The sequence below is a fragment of the Mus musculus genome, chromosome 4 (genome assembly GCF_000001635.26).
Source record: "Mus musculus strain C57BL/6J chromosome 4, GRCm38.p6 C57BL/6J".
In the NCBI taxonomy this organism is placed as follows: Eukaryota; Metazoa; Chordata; class Mammalia; order Rodentia; family Muridae; genus Mus; species Mus musculus.
The window spans coordinates 133,393,879-133,408,920 of record NC_000070.6 but is presented as its reverse complement, the minus strand read 5'-3'; the positions used below and the strand labels follow the sequence as shown (position 1 = coordinate 133,408,920).

Sequence of the window (15,042 nt, the reverse complement as noted above, 5' to 3'; positions counted from 1 at the left end):
CGATTAAAAGCTGAGTTCAAATCCCAGCAACCACATGGTGGCTCACAACCATCTGTAATGAGATCTGATGCCCTCTTCTGGGGTGTCTGAAGACAGCTACAGTGTACTTACATATAATAAATAAATAAATGCCTTTTTAAAAAGTTTAAAAATTCTCTTTAAATGTGCAGTCAGTCATAGGAAAGTGGACCGACTAAGGTTAAGGGAGTATAATCCTTCTAATGGGCCAGAAAGCAGCTTCCCACGGTCAGGAATGCAGCTCTAGGGACTGGGAAAGCGGTTCTGTGAGTCAGGTACCTGTTACCAAGCCTGACAACCTGAGCTGGATCCCTGGGGCCACACAGAGAGAGACCCAACTCTTAGAGGTTGTCTTCTGGTCCCCAGGGGCAGGCTATGGCACACAGGTAAGCACATATACACACACAAATAAGTATTTGAGTGCCTGGGGTCCTCTGTAGAGTCAGCAACAACAGCTGCCTTAGGAGAAGGCAGAGGTGCAGGAGACAGCCCAGAGTAAGCAGAGGAGAGCGTGCACCTTTACCTAGCAGAAGGCTGGAAGATGCCTCTCGTCCTCTGTATTCACAGAACTGGCCTGGTCCTTGAAATGCCAGACCGTGAGCCAGCATCTTGCCTGGAGAGGGTGTGTGTGGAGCAAGCTGAGAGCAGTAACGGGAAGGGTGTTCACTGTTCCTGAGGGCGTCCCACAAGCCAGCACTGTGCTGGAAGCACGTGCCATCACTCACTCCTGACAGTCTGGTTTTGTTCCTGTGCTGCAGAGGGCAAGCTCCGGCTCTGCAGGGAAGGGTCCCACTCTAGCACAGGAGTCTGAAGCTAGGGTAAGGAGCTCTCAGCCATCAGCCACAGAGTCAGTATCTTCCCTGAGCCTGCTCTGCTGGCCCCTGGGGATGGCCATGCTTTTCTTGAAGACGAGTCCTCCATGGCTGGTGGACAGGTGGCAAGCTGGAGCTCTGAGAGGCAGGATGGGCTTGGGGTCTTCTGACCAGGGGACAGCATGCTGTCTTCTACTTAAGACAGCTCCCAGGGCACTTGGGCTGCAGACATGTCCCTGCAACCCTTTCTTCCCACTTCTCCCTGCTCTCCTGTTTGGCCCTGCTTTCTAGTTTTCTGCCGGGGTTCCAGGCCTGAGGGGCCTCTAGGCTGAACACAGGCTGCAGGGAAGGGCTGGCTCTGTTCTCTCTTGGCTTCTTGCCTGCAGTGGGCAGCACATTACGGGAAAGTGCTTGGGGGAGGGAGTCTATCAGGAGGCAGCCTCCTCAGGGAAAGGAGTGTGCCTGCCTGACATCTGTCATAGTGTGTCCCCTCCCAAGGCCTTCCTGAGATCATCCTAGCATGCCCCACTCCCAAGGCCTGCCTGAGATCTGTCCTAGCCTGTCCCCTCCCAAGGCCTTGATTCCAGTTATTCCCATCCTGTATCCCTCAAGAGTCCTGAAACACAGGAAACTAGCTGACACCTATGATGAAGGAGGCAGCAATGACAGATGGGGTACCTGGTGTAGTGAGAAAAACCAGCGTTGAGGCAAGATCTCAAGAAACAGGCCCCTCCAGGGTGCAGATGAGGACAGCAGTGACTTAGCCACGATGGAATTTGGGTAGGGCACACATAGTTAGAACCAGATCTAGAGACAAGGGAGCCAGAATGGACCTCAGACAGCATTTAACGCTCCATAATGTGGAGGGTCAGAGAGAGCAAGTGACCTGTCAATGGCCACAGAACCAGTTCCACAAGAGTTCCTCAAGGCCGGGCAGTGGTGGCGCATGCCTTTAATCCCAGCACTTGGGAGGCAGAGGCAGGCAGATTTCTGAGTTCAAAGCCAGCCTGATCTACAAAGTGAGTTCCAGGACAGCCAGGACTATACAGAGAAACCCTGTCTCAAAAGAACAAAACAACAACAACAAAAGGAGTTCCTCAAGGTCCTCAAGCCCTGTGCTGTCTTGTCCTTCCAGGCATCCGGTCCACCCAGAGGGACGAGGCAGGAAAGTGTGGGACTCCACATCCCAGCCTTGCACAAATCTTGAAAACAGCTCCCAGCTGGCCTCCCTGTGGGAAGTAGCTGGGGGGCAGGGAGGAGAGGGGGGGCTCACTCCTTCCTGTAAGTGCTCGTCTGAACATGTGTGTGCACAAGTGCATGCTGACAGAAATGTCACCAGATTTTGGACTCACTGGGAACTCTCAAGGCTCTCTGCAGCTGCTCTGCCCTTCACCACGAAACATTGTACTCACATTTCTCAAGCTGTCCCCATCTGCTTGGGTGGGCACAGTAGAACTGACAAGCCTGCCCCATGTTACCCATGGCTGCACTTCCCACAGGCCTCTCTGGCCTGGGAAGTTAGAGAGGAATGCTGGGTAGAGGAGCCTCAGAGGCCTACCAGTGTGAGGTCACCTGGGACGGGGTGGTGGCTGGGGACTCTGACACTCTACTTCCAGGCCTGAGGGCAGCTCTGGGGCCCTGGGGATGCCTTTGTTCACTGCACAGTGATTCGGTCTCTTATCTCCCTCTTCAGTAGCCCCAGCAACCAAGCAGTCTCAGGCACAGCACTGAGAGGTGACGCCTCACATGAAGCTATAGTGACACGGTGTGTAGGGGTCCGCCCTGACCCTTAGACCTCATCTGCCCCTCACCATGGCTGTAAGGGGACTCAGTTTTACAGACAAGGAAACTGAGCCATAGAAAGGTTAAGCAACTCAGTTCAAATCTAGACAGTCAGTATGTGGAGTCTGTTCTTAGTCACTCGCACCATTACCCCTACTTTCATTCCTAGCTGGTTTCTCAGAGGACCGGCCCAGGGCTAAAGAGGCCCAAAGCAGTTCCCTGAAGACCGGAGGCAGCCATTTTTTTTTTCCATGAGCCCTTCTTCCCCAGGGAAGTCCTTGCACAGTGTCTGTCCTCTCTCATGGCTCTCTTGAAGACCATCTGCTTTTGAAGGCATCCTCCTAAGAACTATGCAGTGAGCTGAGGGTCTTGGCTGCCAGCTGTTAGGGCAGTAGCTCAGAGTTCATCAGACATGATTTCTTACTAGCACCTCAGCTCTGGGACCCATAGAGCAAAAGTGGTTCAGATCCAGCCACTGTCTCAGCAGGTTCCCAGACAGACCTGCAGGAGACAAGGCTGTGTAGCAGTGGCTACCCATACTGTGTTCCACAGCCAGCAAACTGGGTCCCAATCGCGGTACAGTCACTGATCAGCAGGGTGGCCTTGCAAAGTTACTTTATGGCCCCTGTCCTCAGTTTGCCGACCTGTAGAACAGCAGTGGGTAGAAGGAGACGCAGTAAAAGAGATGACAAAGGTAAGGAATGCCAGCCATGAAGGAGCTGTAGCAGTGCCTTCCTATAATCCTACCCACTTGAGAGACTGAGGCAGGAGGACCACAAGTTTGAGACCTGCCTGAGCAACTCAGTGGGAATTAATCTCAAAAAGAACAGGGGGTTCATCTCCAAATAATGCTGATGCCCATGGGAAACGGGCAGCCGCTCTAGTCAAGTTCTCACCAAGGCCTAGCAGATGGCCCTGTGGGTAGTGCTGTGCTTCAAGCCTGGTGGCCTGAGCTGGATTCCTGGAACCCTACTAAAGGTGGAAGGAGAGGAGCGATCACACGGAGTTGTCTTCGGACCCTACGCATGCACAGGCGCAGTGGCCCCCATATCAATGCACACATGTACAACAATAGTAAATAAACTTGAAGTAAAACCTCCTCAGCTGAGTGTAATATAAAGACGCCATCATGGCCCACTGCTGGGCTGAAAGCTCCGGATGCTGGGAACTCCGGAGAGCCATCTGAGACTCGGGTTTTCAGCCCAGAACAAGCGTTCACTCCGTGTGACTGAGGTATGACTGAGCTGTCAGGTGTGAGCGGAGGAAGGAGGAGAGCAGGAGGACTCTGAGCTCTTGAGACAAAGCAGTGCTAAGGGAGGAAGAGCAGGTGGCGTTCCTAGGGCAGGGTAACTGAGCTGGGACTTAAAGGTTCAACAACAACAATCACCACCACATGCCTAAGGATCAGGGCCTGTATCCTCCAAAGAGCTTCATAAACCGGGCCTGGTTGGATCGGCTGTGGATCAACTGTAACTATGCTCGAGGTTAAGGCAGGAGGATCCAGGTTCAAGGATTGTCTGGGCTACAGGGCAAGTTCTAGTCCCTCCTCAGCAACTAAATGAGAGCCCGTCAGAGAATAAAAAATAAAATATTAAGGCTCAGAGTGTAGCACAAGGGTAAAGTGTTTGCCTAGCATGTGGGAGGCTGAATAAACAAACAAACAAACAAACAAACAAACAAACAAACAACAGAAGAAGAATTGGGCCTGGTGAGATGAGACTGTGGTTACGAATGCAGTCTTCTTCTGCAGAGTTCTGTTCTCAGCATCTCAGCACACACACACACACACACACACACACACACACACACACACACGAAAAAGAACACAGTCGGGCATGGTGATTCATACCTTTAATCCCAGCACTCAGGAGGCAGAGGCCAGCGGATCTCTGAGTTCAAGGCCAGCCTGGACTACAGAGTGAGTTCCAGGACAGCCATGGTTACACAGAGAATCCAATCTTGAAAAACAGAAACAAACAAAAAAAATTGTAAACTAAGGGCTGGAGGGTGTAGCTCAGCGCTGGAGTGCTTGCCCAGCATATACCAAGCCCTGAGCGGATCTCCAGCACCATAGGATATAAAAATCAAAGAGACAGGAGCTGATATTACCCCTCACTCAGCTGGCTTCACACCTTTAGTCAATTCACAAGCTAAACCCAGCACAGAGAAATCACAACAGTCGTGATGCAAGGAGCGGGCTTCGGCCTTCACCTGATCCTTGCTTGACGGCTAAGCAAAGGATCAGAGAGGCAACGAGACCTGACAGGGCTACATAACCGGGAAGGGCTTCCGTCACCACAGTCTAGGGCTCCTAGCTGCCAGTTTTGTGAGTGCCATGAAATCTAAGCCTGGCAGGATCAACAGAACAAGAATTCAAGTCTCCAGTATGCCTCCCCGACAGAAACAGTCAGAAATAAATCTGCTCCCAGTACCTGGGCAGGAACCACCCCTGTGCCCAGAAAAGCCAGTTTCTCTGTGCTTCTCCCCAGCAGTTCCATACAGCAGCTGTCTCTTGTTTGAATCCATACGTCAGAGTCTTTCTAGGTTGTGGGGGAAGGAGGACACATAAGGTCCCAGCTCCAGGAATAAAGTCTACATAACAGAACAGCTGCAGATCTACCTGAAATCATGCTGGTGATGCTGGCCTCTCTGGGCCAGGAAGGAGAAGGCTGAGCCAGGGAGCCCAGAGGCAGTTCCAGGCCTGGCTCTGCCCTCTAATAACCACGGGCCCTGTTGTCTTGAGGCTTCCCCACTTGTGGGGCACATTACAGATGGACCTGTTTCTGTGTCTCGTCAGGTGAAAATCCGTGGGCCAGACACTGAAGCACCTTTACACCGTGATGTGGCAGAGGCAGCTGATAAAACCTTGGAACAAATAGATGGGCCACGGCAAGTGGGAGAGGGCCAGCAGCCTGGAGGAACCCACAGTGAAGACAGGATTTGTCTCTGGGAGGCCGGGTGGGAGAGGCTGTTCTAGATGCAGAGAACTGTGCCCAAGGAGTGAGTGTGTGTGTGTGTGTGTGTGTGTGTACCTTCTTATGGTTTATAGGAGTTGTTTTTTTGTTTTTTGTTTTTGTTTTTTCATTTGTTTTAAAAACAGGGGTTAGCTAAGTGACCCAGGCTGGCCTCAAACTCACAGCAATCCTCCTGCCTCCTCTTTTGGCCTCCTACTTGATGGGATTAAAGGAACCTTTGTTTTTTCTTGTCTTTACTCATCTACCTCCACCAATCCCTCTTTCCAGCTGCCAGAAGTTTCCCAGTCCTGCTTCTGTATATACAGTGAAGAACTTTGCTCCATCTTGAACTTCTACCTACCTCCCAAAACCCAGTCACCTACTCTAGGAAGCCCTCCCTGCACACTCCAGATTGAATCTACTGTTACTTCAAACTGTACTAGGTGTTCTACATTACTGCCAGGCATCCCAGCACAGCCCTGAACCCTAAACAGATGATACTCAGGAAAACACGGTTGAGGGGATCATGGGAGCTTCCTAAAGGTCATACTTAGGAACAAAGAAGCAGAGAGCAATGACCTGAAGCCTTCTGCGGCTTCTAAGGCTTGCTGCCGGACTGGAAATGAAGCAGGAAGGGAAAAAGACACAGGCTGGCACTGCGGACCTTCTTCCCAAACTCTGTGTGTGTGTGTGTGTGTGTGTGTGTGTGTGTAGGCTTCTGCTGTCCTGGGGCCTCCAGTCACCAGAGCTCTCTGTAAAGTCACAGGCAATGAGTTCCCCTGCAGTGGGGCAGGTGTCAGGGAGAAGGAAGGACAGCGACCAGGACAGCAGTAAACACTGCCTGTAGAAGAAACAGAACTACTCAGCAACCACATGATGGCTCTCAACCATCAATACAACTCTACAGTATACTCATATATATAAAATAAATAAATCTTAGAAAAAGAAAAAAGAAAAAAAAAAGCAGCTTGGAGGGAGGAGATGGTTCTTCAGTGCAGGACTGCAGGAGGCTTCGGCAGCCAGCAGGCTCGGTACCTGGAACAGAGAGCAGGGGCTGTGGGGACAGCTCAGTAAGCTCCCGAGGCTCAGGGCTGGTCGGGGACCGCGTGATACACACCGATTTCCTTCCAGGGGCGGCTGTGGCGACTTTAAGCAGGCCCGTGATAATTTAAAACTGTGCGTGCTATCTTCCTGTCAGTCTCTGCTGACACAGCAGCCCAGCCCCAGCGCTGAGTTTACTTGGAGACTTTAAAACCTTTCAGCTTCTCTTGCTATGCTCTGTTTTATTTTCAAGTGTGAGAATAGAGTCCAGCACCTTCTAGTGCGCTATGCAAACTCTCCACTACAGAGTCCCAGTTTTTCATGCATTAGTTAAAACAGTAAATTTAAGTTTTAAAATTATGTAAAAGGGGCTGGAAAGATGGCTCAGCAGTTGAGAAGACTTGTTCCTCTTGCAGAGGACCTGGGTTTGGTTCCCAGAACCCATTTCAGGAAATTTCAGCTCCAAGGGATTCAATCCCCTCTTCTGACAGGTGTAGGCACCTTCATGTATACAGTGTAGACACACACGGCATACCCACTCATTTAGACATAAAATAAATATTTACTTAAAAAAAAAAACCCAGCCAGGTGAACAGGTATATACTTTCAACCCCAGCATTCAAGAGGAAGAGGCAGGTGGATCTCTGAGTTCAAAGCTATCCTAGTCTACAAAGTGAATTCCAGGCAACACTACATACTGAGACCTTGTGGAGTAACAAAACAAAACAACAACAGCAACAACAAAAACCACTTGCTGCTCTGCTCTGTCAGGGGATCCCAATTTGAGCTTCTAGCACTCACATTAGGCGGCTCACAACCCCCTTTAATCCCAGCTTTAGGGAAATCTCACGCCTTCCAGCCTCCTCAAGTATTATACATACGCATACACACACACACACACACACACACACACACACACACACACACACACACACACACACACACACACACACTCACACACTCACACACAGAAATAAAACCAAAAACAAAGTATCTTGAAATAAAGCTATGCATAAATGGTTAAGTACCCCTCTGGAGCAGACACTAAGCACGTTACTGCAAAGCACTTGGTTGTCTCAGGGAAGCTAACGCAATAGTGCGATTATTATCCTCAGTTAGAAAGAGACCTAGAACAGGCCACTGCCAATGTGGCTCAGGCTAAGTCAGTTGCTGGGAGGCCCAACTACCCAAGCTCTATCCCTGGTTCCTACCAAGTGAGAGGTAAGAGCCAATTCCCAAAAGTTGCCCTTTGACCCCTACACATGCACCACAGCACTCATGCCCCACCACCCCCCAATTTAATGTAATTTAAAAATTTTTTTAAAGATCATAAAATGACTGTGTGATGGTGTGTGTCTGTAAGCCATTTGGAAACATGAAATTGAGGCCAGTCTGGGCTCCATAGTAAGTTCCAACTAAGCCTGGGATACAAAGCAAGTTCCTGTAAGAAACAAACAAATGAGGGGCTGGAGAGATGGCTCAGTGGTTAAGAGCACTGACTGCTCTTCCAGAGGTCCTGAGCTCAATTCCCAGCAACCACATGGTGGCTCACAACCATCTGTAATGCGATCTGATGCCCTTTTCGAGTGACAGTGTACTCATATACATACAATAAATAAATAAATATAAAACAAACAAGCAAACAAATGGTACAGGAGGAAAAGACCAGAATATGCCCTCTTCCTTGTCCCAAGGACACACAGCCAAGGCTACAGAGTGTTTGGGGTGACCGACACTGGGAGATCCTAGTCCTCTGTCATACTCACACCTATGGAGACACCTTACAGTAGTATGGCTGTGCCCAGACCACAGTTTCAGAGCAATTCCCTGCAGAGGCATTAGTGAAGAGTGAAGGGGGGGGGGGGTTCGGACATCCTCTACCTAGAGTCCCACACAGGCTCTGCCTGGGCCAGCACTGGCAGTATCACCCCACGGCCTTGGTGTCTGGTTTCAATGCACCTTCACCTCATGGCACCACTGACACTGGAAACATCTAAATGACATTCCTGGCAGAGGAGGCTGTCTCGGCTCCCCGGCTTTCAACCTTGAGGTGAGAAGGAGGGAAAGCAGAATGCTGGAGCTTACACAAAACCTGGAAGTGATCGAGTGTCAGCCACTGTGTCCTCCTTTAATTCCCATGGCCTGCTCCGCTCACTGTGTGGCTGCCCAGCTGGGCTCTCATTCCCACAACCACTGCAGTGCCGGCCTGGCCTGTCTCGGGGCTGTAGTGGGAGTTCCACACGCTACTCTGCCTTATATCTGAGGTGTGGCAGGGGCTATGGAGAAACAATGCTCTCAAGTTTCAAAACTTTCCAATGCTTGTTAGAAATGTCAGAGCTATGAAATGCTAGATTTTCTTTTCTTTCTGGTGGGGTAAGATACAGTCTGCAAAATGCAGACACAAGACAGAACGGAAGTTGATCACACCAAATACCTGTGGTTCCTAAGTCGGCCTCTCAGGCTGAGGCTGGCCTAAGTCAGAAGCACCACAGTGAGTTCAACGCACTGTGCGTGCCACACAGCACTTGTGCACAGATGGCAAGGTGGCACAGGAGTGGCAAAAAGGACTCAGCACAAAGAGAACCTTTCCAGGAAACCCCCTGCAGAAGGTGAGTCACAGAGCCTCACTTTCAGCTGCCACACAGATTGGCAGAGGGTTGCAAGGAACCAGACTAGGGTGGTATTGGCTTACTCAGGAAGACAGCCGCAGCCCTTAGTCCCTCACAGATCAGTCTGCTAGTCAGGGGCAGAGCTGGCTCTTCCTTTTAGACCTGTGACTTTAGCCCTTCACTGACCCAAGTCGCTGTGACTGCTGCCGCGACCTGCTGCAGCAGGATCCTTCAGTCTCCTTCATCCACTGCACTCTCCAGCCCCAAGCTCAGATCCTGACACGTGATGAGAAGGCTCAAGCTTGGCCGCTGAGCCTGTCTGATCACTTTGGAACCAGACTGCTATCTGTCCTAGCAACTGTCCTTTGCTAGTGAGAGCAGAGAGTCACCCAACAGGCAGAACGGAGAGGAACAGTGTGCTGGTACAGGCAGAATATTTCTGTTGGGAACACATGGCAACACAGGCTAGAGAGGAAGTTGTTAGTTAGATGAGTATGAAGCCCCACTTTCTCTGGTTCTCGCATGAAGCCTTGGCAGTGGATAGCAGATGAAGAAAGAGAGCCAGGCCTGCTGACTCCCAGTCCAGTGCTCACCCAGAGACAGGGGTATAACATCATTTTGTGAGCACAGTCTCAATCAATCCACGGAGGCAAGACAGCCTACAGGGCTCCAACGACCCAGGCTCAGCATCCTGGAATCTCAAAGAGAGGTCTGGTCACATGGTCATGAAGTCTGGGCTCCAGGGAAACCAGCAATGGCCCCTGCATGATACCAGATCGAGGAAGGAGGCCCTAACCCCCCATTCAGATGCCTTGAGAGACTACAGCTACAGTCAGAGGGAGAGAGGGCTAGAGACAGGCCCACACTGGTGAGCGGAAACCTGGGTCGCAGTTTCTAGATTACCACACACTGGGTGCTCATAACAAACCTTGCCTCTCTAAGCTTCCGTTCTTCCTCTCCTGCAGATATAGGCAATGTCTATGGCTCAAGGCAGCTGAAGAAAACATGACCCACACACTGACAAATGTTCTGCTTTCAGGGATAGAAACCAGGGTTCAAAATGAAGCCGGGAAGCCAACAGGCTTGAGTGCTCTGAAACTCAAGGTGACACTGATGTCCACCCTGAACATCAGAGAGTGTGGCCTTCTCTGCAGCCATGACTCTCACTAGCCCTGACTTGGGTTCAACAGCAGCATAACATGGGTGTAGAAGCAGAGGGTCCCATTTTCTGCTGGAACAGAGCTCATACATTGCCTGACACCTCTGAAAACTCAGGCCAGCTCCATGCCAGGCCCTAGAGAGGCCAGGACTCAAGGGTCAACAAAGCAGCTAACCCAGGGGCAGCTATTCCAGACCAGGGCAGCCAGCACTCTGGGGCCGGGAGACCTGACCCGTGTACAAGCTGCAGGGGCTGGTGAAGATGGCTGAGGAGGAAGACGTCACCAGGACAAGCAGCAAGCCGGTCTGACTTTCACCCCAGACCCAGTGATGCATCAGGGAGGCTCCATGGCCGGCAGGATGCTCTCTCTCCCGCCACTGACTAGCAACGGCTTTATGCCAGGTACTTAAGCTCTCACTCAGTTCCTCATTTGAGAAGTGGAACTCACAACCATTTCCACCTGGGAGGGCTGTGTTCTAAGCAGCCGAAGAGCTCAAAATAGTCAGCTAAGGGCACCATCCCATCTCTGCACACCTCACCTCTAACCCAAAATAGACTGCCAGCATGAGGATAGAGCTATGGAGAAGGAGCAGAGGCCAGGAGACCTGGGCTCCGCACACAGGCAGCACCACATAAGCACCCAGTGCCTGTTAGTTTTTGGAGGGAGGCTATAGAGCACAAACCTTCTAGAGGCCCCAAGGGGCCAGGTCCTTGTGACCTGTACAACCACAAAGCTCCCCTATAGGGAGCAAACCTACAGGTCACAAGAGTCGTGGATGTGCTAGGCTTTGCAAAAACTCCACTCTCCCGGACAGACGTAGGATGCCTGGGCCCTGGGTAGCAGAGTCCCTGCAGGCAGGTGTGGCAGGAGCTTGGGACCACACAGAACCCCAGAACGGTGGTAGACATGGTGAGAGGCATGCTCGAGGACCTTTCCCTGTCCCTCCCCCCACCCCACTCCACCCCCACCCCGGGACAATGGGGATAGTTTGTCACTCAGGCCTCTAGGGGCAGTAATTGGACTGAGCAGATAGGAGATGAGCGTGACCAGAGAAGGCTGCGCTGTAGAAGGCACTGCAGAGAAATGAAGAAACAGCAGGTTTTGTCCCAAAGTCAGGAGGGGCCAGGATCCTTCCTTGAAGGAGAGAAGCAGAAAGATGCTATAGGAAATGAGGGAGAGACAGCCAACCTAACCTCTGCTTAAATAATACAAATGAAGCCCAAAGGGGGGGGGGCTGAGTCAAGGTCATGAAGCAAAGTGGGGGTAAAGTGCTGGACGAGCACTCGGGTTCGTCTGCGCTGAAATTGGTCCTCACGCAGAACACGTGCACCAACCCTGCAAACCACTCCTGCTCTGTTTGATTTTAACCATCCTCTCCTGAGCACACTGACCAACACTTTCCTCATGCAGCAACTGAGGAAACTCAGGGTAGGAGGTTTGTTTTGTTTTGTTGAGACAAAGTCTCTCTACATAGCCCTGGCTGTCCTAGAACTAAGTATGTACACCAGGCTGGCCTCGAACTCACAGAGATCCTCTGGCCTCTGCTGGGATTAAAAGCCTGTAGCACCACTCCTGGTCTCAGTGTGGAGTTTCAACCCGGCCCTTCTGCCTGGCCTTTTGGACTCCAGAGCCACGGTCTCCTGCTGCCTGAAAAGCTGGGCTCTGGTTTTTGTCTTGCTGGGAAACAAACAGGAATTGTGGAAAGCAAGAGCTGGAGTTTGCTGTTGGCTTCTCACTCTTTCGTGTGCTCTCAGGCAGACCACCGACCCACTCTAAACCTCAGGCCCCTCTAAGATCCACAGCAATACACACAAACCCTGGGGTGAGGCAGGAGCCACCTGCCACCCTGACACAGAGGAATGGAGCCCTGCTGGGTCTGGCCTAAAGGTCTCTGCTCAATTCCAGCATGCACTGACTTGTGGAGGAGGTGGGGACATGACAGTGTACCCTCTAGCTATAGACTGCCAGCAAAGGGAAGAACTACCAGCAAGCCTCAGGCATTTGGCCCTCAGCAGGGCCACGGAGGTAGACACTACTAGTTCCATTTTCTAGTAGACCCACCAGCAGGCTCAGAGGTTAAGAATCCGCTCAAATGACATACACAGGAAGCAAATCCATCATGCCAGGCCTGGTCACTGTTTCCTGTTGATACCTTGGTCTTCTGGAATGAGTACCAGGATAGAGGCTGGGATCCCTTCATCCAAGCATGGAGGCCCAAGGGTCCCAGCCAGGATGACAGCTGCCTCCCTGCCTACTTGCTTGCCAGTCAGCCACCCCCTAAGTGTGTGCATGTCTGGGGAGGAGAGAGGGAAGCCTTTGTCAGCACTGGCTTCTGCCTGGTGCCGCATTAACTGTACAGACTGCAGTCTACTGAGGAAGGGTACCTATGCCTCCCTGAGGCAGGGCAAAGAAGATGCTTGTGGCATCCAGACTGGAGGAGCAGCTACCATGGGGCTGACACAAAGAGTCAGCCTGGGGGGAGGGGTGTTGTTTTTAATTAGTTCAGTCCCCGTTCCTCAAGGGATGGAGATGCTGGTGGCAGTGCTAGCTAGCAGTCACTGAAGCCATGAGCCTTCACAGCTGCCCACGGGCCTAGGCTGCAGCACATTTCCACCACAGATGAAGGAAGCTGAGGCTCCCAGAGGCTCAGGACCAGCCAGCTGGTGGGGCCAAGCTGGATTTAAGACCCAGAAGTGATCCCAGTGTGGGCTGATGCTCACACACGAGCATGTTTCTCAACAGCTCCCCATTTGCACCAACCAGAAAATTCACTGGGTGACAAGTGTCTCAATGATCCTAAAGCCACAGTCGTAACCTGGGCTGCCTCAGAGCGTGTCCACAGGGACAAGTGAGGCTTCACCATGATAAGGACCAGATCCTGAACCCAGAGGTGACACTGGCCCTGGCTCTGCTCGGTCCCTGTCCTCCCATCCCCGCAAGGATTCAAAGCCGTCCAGTCCCACCACCTTCCTAAGCAGGTTAGCTGCCCTCTCTGAATTTTGGGGTCTCTACCTCACAGGGTGAGGGGAGCAGCACCTGAGAGGCGCAGACAGAACCTAACAGGAAGCCAGGTGAGCTGAGGCTGGATCATGAGCTGCTGGTGCCCACTGCCTATCTCCTATCGCCACTCACTGCCACCAGGACAAGTGTCACTTCAAGACCTCACCCTGAAGGCAGATACCAGGGCTCTCCTCAGCCCCCGCCCTGGGCCAACAGGGCACTCCCAGATAGGCCGCCTGGCTCCTTGATTATCATCACCAAAGCCTTTCTTATAAAAGCCTGTGGCCACAAGAGAGGCCAGAAGCCAGGGTACAAAAAGCTATGTGCCTGGTACCAAATGTGGTGGCTAAACATGTAGGGGAGTAGGGCCCACCTGGCCTGGCACTGTGTAGCCCTTATCATGCCAAATGCTCCCTGGCAAAGGGCCAGGAGAGTGGCTAAGGCCCCAGAGATTTCCTCCCAGTCAGGTTTGTCCCTGGGTTCTTGATCTCAGTCTAGGCTAGAGTCTACACAGATCTGGGGGTGCCTGCTTCCTTGTTCTCTTGGAGCTATAAGGTTACAGATCAGTCCCTAAGGCAAAATCTGATAGGATATTCAAAGCCAGGCCTGTGGGGGTCTGCCTCAGAGGAGGGGAACGGAAGGCCCAGTTTAACTTCCTTGGATCAGAGGACAAGCAGAAGCCCAGGTTGCTGTGACTGACTAGGACAACATCATCCAAACCCTGCACCTCTGTTGTGCCTTCTAAGAGCGCAGGCTGACGAGCACATTCAGGGCCTCAGCCGGGATGAGGGGCAGGGGAGGCAGCTGAAGCAGTGGCCACCTCCTAGTGTCTTTCCTCCCTAGCAAGGAGTCACACACGCAGGAAGTGTCAGGTCAGAGGAAAGCTCAGGCTCACTCAGAGGTCTCTTGGTTCCTGAAGTAGCCGAGTAGGCTCCCACACATCAGAAATGGCTGGCTGGCTCTGGCCACATTACTTGCTGGGGGGGGGGAGGGAGGCTTCCTGGGCCCAGAGACTGACTGTGCACAGGGTACAGCTGGACAGCAGGCAGTGGGACAGGAGGAGTGACTCCCAGTGCTCTATGGATAACTATGGTATTAACAATTTTTCCGAAGTGCTGGGGACTGTGGTCCTTGCATAAGAGACATATTACCACAGAGCCACATCCCCAAGGTTGCTAATAACTAATCCAATCTTCCAAAGTAGAAGATTTTGAGTATTCCTAGTACAAAGAAATGGTAACTATCAGAGGTAATATACCCAAAACCCTAATCTGATTGGTATATATGGGACACATGCATCCAGCTGTCTGGATTAGTATACTATAGACACTTGCATACAATTAGATACATTGTATATAAGCTGTCCAGCTGTTCCCAGTTAGCCTCTGTGCCTCTCCCACTTAACCCTTCCTAGGCTCTGGTAATCACTAGCCTACTCTTGATTTATAAAATTAACTTTTTAGTTTGCATATCCATATTTTATAATTAATTTTGTTTAATTTAAAATTTATGCATAAGGGTGTTTGACTGTATGCAACCCTGATCTGGTTAGTATATATTGTATACATGCATCATGACATTGTTCTCATTGGTCACATAGCACATGCCTTTAATTTCAGCATCTCAGAGGCAGAGGAAGATGAGTCCCTGTGAGTTCAAGGTCAGC

The 15,042-nt window shown here is 51.5% G+C and overlaps 1 protein-coding gene across 4 annotated transcripts in view; it reads right to left on the bottom strand.

Annotated features, from left to right (window-relative positions):
* Positions 1 to 15,042, bottom strand: part of Slc9a1 (solute carrier family 9 (sodium/hydrogen exchanger), member 1) — a 53,992-nt gene that overhangs the window by 14,782 nt on the left and 24,168 nt on the right. Inside the window, exon 1 of one of the 4 annotated variants that reach the window (XM_006538686.3) lies at positions 2,243 to 2,633. The exons of the other annotated variants lie outside the window; for them this stretch is intronic. Within the exon in view, the coding sequence (XP_006538749.1) occupies positions 2,243 to 2,312 (70 nt within the window). The 5' untranslated portion in view covers positions 2,313 to 2,633. Of the gene's footprint in view, positions 1 to 2,242; positions 2,634 to 15,042 lie in introns of those variants that run through there. 4 annotated transcript variants of the gene reach the window in all.